The sequence below is a fragment of the Pavona decussata genome, unplaced genomic scaffold (genome assembly GCF_977016875.1).
Source record: "Pavona decussata unplaced genomic scaffold, jaPavDecu1.1 SCAFFOLD_309, whole genome shotgun sequence".
NCBI lineage: Eukaryota > Metazoa > Cnidaria > Anthozoa > Scleractinia > Agariciidae > Pavona > Pavona decussata.
This window is the reverse complement of record NW_028145702.1, coordinates 48,794-59,704: the sequence shown is the minus strand read 5'-3', so window position 1 is coordinate 59,704 and position 10,911 is coordinate 48,794. Positions and strand designations below refer to the sequence as shown.

Here is a 10,911-nt window from a genome sequence, read left to right as displayed (position 1 = left end):
TCCATTTAAATCCACTGATCAATTTTATTTTGGAAAATGATTGTACACTAGTCCACAAATTATATGTAAAAACAATCTCGATCATCAACGTAATAAATACTTTAGATTATCTTATTGTACAATTTGTCAAGTATTTTGTTTTTGCTTCTCATGAAAACTTCATTCTTGTAGGAGAGTGATTTTGCAATTTTCAGCATAATGAAATTTAAAACAGAAGATTTGTTGTTCAGAGCCATCATTCTCTGATTCATTATCATGAAGGCCTTCAACACTCAAAATAGCATTAAATAACTCTCTTTATGGTGGCTAATTTATATTGTTCATAAATGAAATGTTCAATATCTACTTCCTAACTAATATTTCGGTGAGACATGACATTCAAATAATAAGCGCAATTGTGCCAGGCAAAAGGTTGTTCAGAAATAAATTCTACAAGGTACACCAGTGAGAATAAATAAGGCTACTTATTAAACCCTTTATGGCTTTCTTGTTTACAAAGTAAAACATAACTGCAAATGCTAAATATGATAATCATTAATTATCACTTGTGATAGATCTAGACCAACCAATATGCAGAATTCAACACCTGCACTGTTTTGTACGTTAACATATTATTATTATTATTATTATTATTATTATTATTATTATTATAACTATGAACAGTTAAAATTATATAAAAACAGTCTTCTAATCTCCGAAATATTGATATATAGATGTTTAAACGTAAATTCAACTTGCTCAAGTCATCCATGTGCAAACATGTTTTCTTTCAGTAACATGTCACCCTTCATTCCATGCATTTATTTCAGTGTAACGCTACAGACAGCCACTTGCTGTTACTGTAACAAACCACAGTAAACTTGATATACTTGTAATATCCCTCCAGTCACCATTTATTGTTTGGTTAATTGTTCATTTTACTGCATGTTTGTTTGATGTGTTGCAATTTTCATATTACTTCCATGAATGTTGATAATGACTTCTCATCTTGCCAATTGTCACTTAAGCTTTTCAACATTCAGCAGATTTCCTGAAAATACCACACATAAAAATATAGTCTTGCCAGGAGTATTGTTACTACGTTACTGTCATCCACTGTCTTTAACTTGAACTCCAATAAAATAGTTGGTAGTATCCATAGTGTCCATTTTGTTTTGAATGATGCAATCTTATTTCTGCTTCACCATTGACGGAGAAAAGACCATAACACATGCTCATCAGTAATGGTAAGTTTGTAGCTCTATCACAAGTGTCATACAATAAAGTCACGTACACCACAGCATAAAATGTTCCACCTACAATACACAACAACAAAAGTAATGTGTTAGAGTTTAAATAACAACACTTTGTATAACTGCAACTGAAAGAGTTACCATTATTTTGTTTGTTTCCCACCCTTCCCCTAAAAATTAAAAATCAACAACTTACCTTAAATTGTGTACAAGTTAAATTTTGCTTGCACAAAGGGTAGAAAGAAATGTCACATAGACATTCCTTCCTTACCCTTAGAAAATTAATATTGACAGTTACTTTTTCCCCTTGAAATATATTGTTGCATTAGGTAAATTCTGGAAATGAGTTAACTTTGAGTTTGTAGATTAATTAAAAAGATGAAAATATTCTTTGTCTCTGCAAAGTATTAACAAATTTGTTTCCTCTGTGATTTAAAGCCTTATTCAATACAGTACATTCAAATTAGTAAGTACAGTATCATCAAAAACTTACCTTTTAGCTAAGACAGTTTAATGTCTCATATTATTCAATGTTTCAAATTGTAAAGTTGAGTGTGAAAAACAATGTATATTCACACACCTTTAAGGGAAACAAAAACAGGCTTATGATCACTGTAGTATGACTCTAATGTACCTGAAGATTGTACAAGTTGTGGTACATTAGTATAAATATGATCTATTTGTGTTTGGTAGTCAGTCGTATACTGATGAATCAATTGTGTGTATCCTTTGTCTGTTATCAGGTATTTTTGGAGAGCCCTTACTTCTGTAGTATTCTGCATTAAATTAACATTGAAATCCCCAAGCAAGATAATAGGTCCTCTAGCCTCTGTCAAAACTGCATCATGAAGGTGACTAAGGGCATCAATTAATTGTGAAATTGTAACAATTGTTTTCGATCGGTAGATACCAACAACATAAGTGTTTGGAATTGGATGCCTTAAAACCATAACAGTAATTTCTACATTATTAAAGTTGAATCTTAATGGAATTTGTATACAATTCAAATCAGTCTTAATGTACACAGCAGTTCCATAACAACTTCTTATGTTAGAGTAATTGAAGTCATTTCTGTAAAGTGTAAATCCCCTTAGATCATATATATCATTACTGTCTGACAAGCAAAGTTTTGTTTCAACAAAAATGTTAATATCAGCTTTTTGAATGTTGTAATCACTTCGCACATCATCTATGTGCAGGTGAAGAGATCGAACATTCTGAAACAAGATTGTTGTCATTTGGGGAAACTCCATACTGTGTAATACCACTAAGGGTGTTAGGCTTGCTTCTGTTCTTAGCCTGCTCATTTCATGTTTAACTTCCTCACTAACCTTTATTTTATTTTCATTTAAGTTTAAAATATGCAGTGCAGAACTATTTCTTACCCGACTTAAGCCAACATAATGCATGTGTTCTATTTTGTATGCTGGAAAGTCAACAACGACTTCATCTAATGTGTCACCTTGAGAGCGGTGAATAGTCTTGCCAGCAGCAGCTCTCAGAGGAAATTGGCGACGCAGAATTTGCACTTTACTATTTTTATTGATTTGAAATTGTCTTGTTACTTCTAAAACTGGTGTCCAATTTTTATTTGTGTTTGCCTTGTATAAATGACAATTTTCTCTACGTTGTTTTATGCCTATATCTGCATGTGAAAATGACACCCAAATAATACTTGGTCTAGTAGAATTTTCAACTCTGTAGTCAATATTCTCTATTACACAATCTGCACCATTAGTAAGTCCATCACCCACATCAACATTAATTGAGACATCATATTTTCCACCAGTGGCTATTGGTAGTAGTGAAAATAAGCCCATTGTCTTTGTTGGATTATCTGGGATACTACGCTTTATTCGTTCCTTAAGATCATCAGAAATATCCCCTATTATAATGTCTACAGCCTTGACCTGAACTTTATCAGTTTGAGAGATGGTAAATAAGGCATTGTTGTGAGCTTCTACCAGGTCATTCGTAGAAAATAAATGTGGCACATTCATAGGATAACGATCATCTTCAGGTTTAACTCTCAGAAGTCTCTGTTTCAAAATTCTTATATCATCTTTAGAATGCTTTCCCTCTCTCATGCGATTGAGTAGCTTAGCAAATTCTTTATCATCCTTTTGTCTCATTATTTCTGTTAACTCAAAGAGGATAAAATTCTCTGTCCAAATGTTACTTGCTAAAGCATTATAGCCCATAAGAGAATTTTTAAAGATCCACTTATCAAAAACAGGCTTCAACTGGAAAAGATCTCCAACAGCTATAACACTTATTCCACCAAATGGCTCTTTGGTTCCCATTATTTGTTGCAATCTTAAATTCAAAAAGTTGAACAAACCACTTCCTACCATAGAGATCTCATCAATGAATATCACCTTCAGTTTTTTAAGTTGTGTCCTAATGGTATTCAGTTTGTCACTATCCAGAGCACAATACTGAAAACCTCTATTGATAGGTATCTTAAAAGTCGAGTGTAGTGTATTACCTCTTATGCCAAACGATGCCTTTCCAGTGGAAGCTGTTTTTATAACCTTAATATCATCTGGATTTTCTCCTGCAATCCCATTCAGATATCTTATAATTGCTTCATATAATACATTGGTTACCGTAGTTTTGCCAACTCCTGCTCCTCCACTTAAAAACAATCTTACAGGCTCATTTTTGGTTTTGACTGAATGTAACACATGATAAAAAAACTGTCTTTGCTTTTCATTCAAAGAGCGGACAAGTCCATAATAATCATCATCACACATGCGCTTTGTAATAAGTTCCACTTCATCATTACTTTTTGGAAATATTCCTATGTCATTAAGCAAATCATACTCCCTATGCTGCTTATTTTTGCCAGGCTCAAAGCAACCAAATAATTCACTACATTTATCTTTAACAACACAGTCTTGTTTATTAATATGCTCTGCATTTGGAGCAACATTATCAAAATCCTCACATTCCGTGTTATTTATCTCCTCCATTGCTTTATCTAATATTTGTGAATGATATTCATATTGCTCCCTATTGGTTATAATTTGATCCTTAACCTGTTCAAAGCGCTCTTGGAAACTTTGACAATCCTTGATCAAGTCAGTGCTTTCATTTCGCCAAGGTATAAAAAGCATTAATTGCTCTCTATAATGGTTCTCTGGGTCCTTATCTTTATGGTACCTAACTGATCTGATGATTTTAGACTTCTTTCGTTTTACAAGTTTCATACCTCCTCTCAGCTTGTATTCATTGGGTTTATATTCAAGGTCAGTGACATTAATGCTATTTACTGGGTCATCATCAATATTGTCATTACAATTAGTTTCTGGTAAGAAGTCATCAACACTTATTGTGACTGATGGTGCAGTACCACCCTCATCAGTATCTTCATCTTTAACATAATTAAACCATGCAACAAAGTCAGCCAAACACAAATTTTCTAATTGTTTCGGTCTCCTTTGATATCGTTTAATGATATTGTCAGACTCTATATCAAGTGAATTGTCAGGCAATTCCTTAAGCTGATCCAGTTTTTTTTAACAAAAATGCCCTTTCATCTGGAGGCGAGGTACTGATAAACTGAAATTCACGAGTAGATCTTCTCATTGGCATTTGTAATACAAGATACACAGCTTCTTGAGCACTTATTTCAACTGCATTTAGAAATTTATTTCCAATATGCCTAACTCTACTTGCAATATCATTATTACCAGATTTAGCTTCTTCACATGCTTTTTCTAGAAGTCTACTCATACCTTGTTGACCTTTTGTAATATAAGAAAGTATGTATGTTGCACAGGCATAAGGATCTAGCACATATTGAATGTCCATATTAGCCTGCCATGCTTTCAGTAAATCAGTGTTATAAGAGTTGATTCTTATTTCTGATGGTGCTCTTTTCAAAAATAATGTGTCACGCTTTAGGGTGTGTCTTACAGCTAAGATGTAGCTTTCTTCAGTTAATTGTAACTTCTTAAGAAAATCTCCAAATGTAATGTTTTCACCATATTTCATGCTATCAAGAACCTCTTTTATTTTGTCAGCATTTTCTTTTATCTTATCCCGCATCTCTTCATCAAAACAGGAGTTCTCAAGAGGTGTCAAAATCATTGTCCTTGGCACTGGAGGCAATGGAAAGTTAAATCTACATACCTTATGCTCTCCTTTCTTACATGTTTTTGCATGCCTGTGTGTTTGTAAATTTACAAGATCTTCCATTTCACTTGAATTCTCTGGTTTTTGACAAGTGATATACTTATCAACAAATTTTGCAATTTCTTCATTTGAACTTTTCCCATATTCTGGGGCTTCCTTTACCCAAAATAAACCATGAATATGTGGACTTCCTCTTTGCTGAAATTCAACTCTGTAAAAATAATCAGCTATTTCTCCTATTGGCATGACACTGCTCTTTAAGATGTCACGAAAAAACAACTGCACCATATGATCAAAGTTTCTTGCACAAGTCACAGGATCTTTCTGTATAAGATTTGATTTTTCCTCCCATGTCATTTGTTTGATCTCATCATCACTGTACTCTTTTTTCTCTACAATTTTACCTAAAGTTTTAAGAAGATGAGTCCACCTTGTTTCTGCAGCTGAAAAAGAACAAAACCACGTAGGCTTGCCTAGTTGACGAATCATAGCAAACAAGTCTCTTTTGCATTTCTCAAAATAAGGAGGGGAACCTCTTAGATTTTTTAAAACTCTGAATCCTTCATCAAGATGTACAAGCTTATTAAGATAATTTTCTGACTTCAGATCACCTGCAGTATACTTTTTTCCCTTTGTTTTACACTTTCTCAGAGAAATGCACGCACTATCCTGAATTCGTTTGATTTGCAATTTTTTGAGTTTATAAAATATATTTGGAACAGACATTGCAACTCTTCTATCTTGACACCTCAACTCCCATTTGCAAACTGTACTATATAATACAGGCACTTTTCTTTCCTTATTGTCAGCTCTCCGTTTTCCACAGAATATAGTTGGGAATGATAGATATTCAGAATCTTTATCAATGAATATTCCTAATGGTTTGTTTCCTTCTCCTGGAGCAAAAGAAATAATTCTGTCTGCATTTACTACTACATCTGGTTCCTGCAACAGTGTATCTGTAACTCCTGAAGGACGTTCATCAACTTCACACCATTCATCACTATCATCTGTTTCACTGCCTGCATTAACAACATTACCACTGCAAATATTGTTTTCACATGAACTCTGTGTGAAATTCTCCTTCATAACAATATCATCTATTTGCAAATCACTACGTAATACGCCAGGATTTTGAACAAACTCACTCCAGTCTTCATTCATACATTGTAAACTTATATTATCTAGCCATGAATTTTCAACTTGTATGCCTTCAGATTTGAATAAATCACTTGTCTCTACAAGATATTTCGCTGCATCTAACACTTTCTTAGGTCTAACATTCTGAAACTGGTAATGATGCTTATAGCTGAGACGTCTTTTTAGTTTTATTGGAATGGTTTGTGATTCATTCATAAGTCTTGGCAGAGAATGAACAGTTGAATTGACATCACTTGGTACATTAACAACATTCCCATGAATAGACAACTGGCCACCTCTTGGTAGTTCACGGATTTGCATAAATGGAATACGAGGTGATATAAGTCGTTCTTCTAATGGTGTCAAATTTAATAACTCAGGTTTATCAGGAAATGTCATTTTATTGCCTTTAGAACAGCTGGGCAATATGCCTTTTTTTAGATTTGAGTCACATGTTCTGCATATCCATTCAACGTCATCTACACTTCTTAAACCAGTGAGACAACATTCTACAACATTTTGTGAACACCCCTTGTACTTGCTGCTATCACATTTCACTACAGAGGACTTATACCACAACTGATCACAACAAGTACAAATGTATTCTGGACCACGTTTAATGTTATTGTGAAACAAATTTATCATAACAATCACATTATCCTTATTTTGCTGTCCTTGCAACTTACCACTACTAGTTGCTGTTACTAATTGATGTTCTACATTTTCCAATTCCATTTCAGCAGCTACTGGAGTTATATTGAAATCATCAACTATTTCTCTACGTGCAACTCTAATTAAGATATCTTTTCGATTAATTTCTGCCTTTCGTTTTCTAAATGACCGTTTCGCAATTTCCCTCACATGCTCTGGATTCTGTTCTTTCCTTTTTCTTTTAGATTCTTTGTCAATTTCCCTTACATGCTCAGCATTCTCTCTTTTCCTTTTTCTTTTAGATTCTTTGTCAATTTCCCTTACATGCTCAGGATTCTCTCTTTTCCTTTTTCTTTGAGATTCTTTGTCAATTTCCCTTACATGCTCAGCATTCTCTCTTTTCCTTTTTCTTTTAGATTCTTTGTCAATTTCCCTTACATGCTCAGGATTCTCTCTTTTCCTTTTTCTTTGAGATTCTTTGTCAATTTCCCTTACATGCTCAGCATTCTCTCTTTTCCTTTTTCTTTTAGATTCTTTGTCAATTTCCCTTACATGCTCAGGGTTCTGTTCTTTTCTTTTTCTTTTAGATTCTTTAGCAATTTCCCTCTTGTATTGTACCTGTAGGTTTGCCACTGTACTTTTTTTCTCAGCTTCTGTCTTTTTCTCCCTAGCTATTTCACTATTATCACGTCTTTTTTGCAGGACACGTTGACTCTCCTTTTTTCTAAATTCAGCATCAGCTCTTCTCTTTTTCATGTATTCTTTCATGTAAGCTCTATGTTTTTCATTTTTGTCAATAACTTTTTTTTCAACTAGATTTTCACCAGACCAATTCTTGTTTAAGTCACACCTCCTATTTTCTACAGTGGACACATAATGAGTTTCACCTATATGTCCAATGTAAATGTTTCTACATTCTCTTGTCACATTTGTTGCTTGAATTACAGTCACAGGATTAAACGTTTCACTTGATTCAGCAATATAAATTGATAAATTGAAACAATTAGCTACCGCTTGAATTATAATTCCATCAGCCCACGTTCCCTGACAGGACATATTACTCAAATATCCTTGCCATGAATACTCAGTATTACTCTCTATAAACTGTTCAGGGTTCTGCACTAAATACTGAACACCAAAGTTACGCACATGAAGATGATAATGAGGATTGCCATACAGTTGATGTGACACAGCTCGAAAAAAGCAATCACCACCTCCTCCAACATCTAATGCACTTCTACCAAATCTAGACAACCTAGTTTCTAATAGCGAAACTGTATTACCAACTGCAACACTATATGCTGATGATGGCCCTGGATTCTCTTCAACATCACCACTAAGAGATATAACTCTACAAGATACCGGATAACTCTGAACCACACGGTGATTTAATAACTTTAACATTTTCGCATCAACAAACATACATAATAATGGCGACTTCTTATGCTTCGATGTTCTCACATGCACAGTAGAAAGATAAAAGTTTTGCCTGAAAATATATCTTTTTGATAACACCGACTTCGATCTTGCTAAGCGATCACTCAAACGATAACGATTATACCCGACAAGCGCTTGTTTCAACTTAGATGAACTTGGAATTCGTTTCTTAAAGTATAATTTAACAGCGTCTCGAATCTTTCTAGTCTTCCCAAATAATTTAATAACTCTTTTATAAGGAATTCTAGAAGGTTCTCTTTCACGTTTCTTTCTAGAATGCAATATACACCTTGAGACATACCTTGACCTCCATATCCTATGTTTCATTTTACCTCCCGCGTTATCCCTTGGGGTGTTTAGAAATGTTTCCCAATCGGTAAATCTACTTTCACTTTCGGTGTGCTTTCTATTCTCAGGAGAGCTCCACTCAGAACACTGATTGCGTTTCCCAAAGACTCGCTCGTACTTAGCACAGATTTGACAATATTTGCCTTTGATTTCCTCACATTTCACTTTGATTTGTTTGCATTTGGCTCTCATTTCTTTGCATTTGGCTTTTATTTGTCTCCATTTGTTTCTAACTTTCTCGCTTTCCTTACAAATGGCATAGCCCCAGCGAGCGGGGGATTCGACATACACTCGGTACATCTCCTCGCCTTTTGAAATTACTCCCTGGCGAGTAAAGGGTTTATCAGGTGTTTCTGTCCCTGAATATACAAGGGACTTACTATAAACATATCCATCGCTAGTCGTATCCATTTCGCTAAAACACCTTTCCGACAAATTTCTCCTACGACATGCAACACCTACCACCGAAACTGATGCCGAACTGTGACAAGAAAGCATGTGCTTTGTCAGGTGACTTCTACGAGTACTAACCGAGCACGAACGAAAAATTAAACCCGAACAACACTCGATCAACCTAACCTTCACAACCAAATAAGCTTCATTCAACAAACATACAAATTATTTCACAATTCATCTCTCTTGTGTAATAAACTTACCTGCATACCAAGCGCAAAGCAGCTATCAACACTTTCCTTCCATACATTATAACCCTCATCCGCCGACTACGAATAACTGCAAATCAATGATCAAGGCCACTCAAATACTGTCAAAATGAGCCCCCTTTTACCTGTGATAGTCAGCGGCTTACCACACCTTCATATACATCCCATCGACCATCCGATCCACTAAATTTTTATGATGACCAGACTTTCCACTCATGCCAACTCTCCCGGATTATCCGGGAGTCTCCCGGATACGGAACGAATCTCCCGGTCTCCCGTACGGGTGACTAAACCTCCCGGATAAAAGCGACTTGGCATCTTATTTGTATAATAGGCTAGTATTTCAACTCAAATGTTCCATAAATTTAAGAAATATTGTGTCATGGCTACATATGCGTACCTGTCTTACCCAATCTGCCACAAACTTTGACGGAAACCCAAGAAAATACGCTTTTTGTCATCATTAGCTGTCATCATTGCAATATAAACGACTCTCTGATTGGATAAACGTTCAACCAATTAAAGAGCAGGACAAAAGAGCTCTAGTGTTGTGCGAATTTTGTGCCAATAAGGTGGGGGGGGGGGGTGGGGGGGGTAAGTGCATCAATTTTGCTTAGGGGGGAGGGTAGGGTAATAAGGGGGGGGGGGGGGGTGCTCAGAAGAAAAAATCTCCAGATTTCAGATCTTGAGAGGTTGGCATCTCTGGACTTTCTGCACCGCACCGTAAATCATTCCATAGCGCAAAAAATCCTCGCAAAAATCCGGGACCATCAAAACTCCAATTTCGATCGATGTAAGCCAAATACTCCCCCAACAAGGCACAGACCCGCGTAACGAAATATACGAAAGGTTCCATCACACATCCTGTATGAACATTTTCGTATATGGGGTATTCTTTTAATTTTTACATTTCTTCAAGTAAAGTACATGAACATTATGCAACAAAAAGTACCCACAACAGAAGAAAGCTTTTTCTCTCGTTCGAAACCCTCGCTACACCTGTAGGCTGTTTTTGCTGTGCATCACCCACCAGACATTTGCATAATTTTGTTTACGACGTCGATGATGATGCGTGACATGGCGCTTTCCGCTTTCCCCCTTTCCCCTGAAAACTGACAACCACACTACGTAATTTTTTTTAAACAAGTTAATTTACTTCCGATAATGAAATATGACTAGCTCTTGCTAAATAAGAATTATTTATCGACCGCGTCCTTTTGCTTTCCCATAAATTACCAGTTGTAAATTTCGAAAACGAAACATTTTTTCCCTTTGAAACCTCTATGAAAGCTGACAAGATC

At 35.4% G+C, this 10,911-nt stretch overlaps 1 protein-coding gene and 1 long non-coding RNA gene across 2 annotated transcripts; both read right to left on the bottom strand.

The window, feature by feature from the left end:
- On the bottom strand, positions 1-9,691 carry LOC146454215 (uncharacterized). Its single transcript, XR_014859300.1, has 2 exons — positions 9,605-9,691; positions 1-1,295 (listed from the first exon to the last, which is right to left on the bottom strand). It is a non-coding gene; the product is annotated as an uncharacterized LOC146454215 (long non-coding RNA).
- On the bottom strand, positions 1,697-3,692 carry LOC146454216 (uncharacterized). Its single transcript, XM_085095724.1, has one exon. It carries the CDS (start codon positions 3,584-3,586, stop codon positions 1,805-1,807), a length of 1,782 nt encoding a protein of 593 aa, XP_084951850.1. The 5' UTR covers positions 3,587-3,692; the 3' UTR covers positions 1,697-1,804.
- Positions 9,692-10,911: the final 1,220 nt, after the last annotated feature.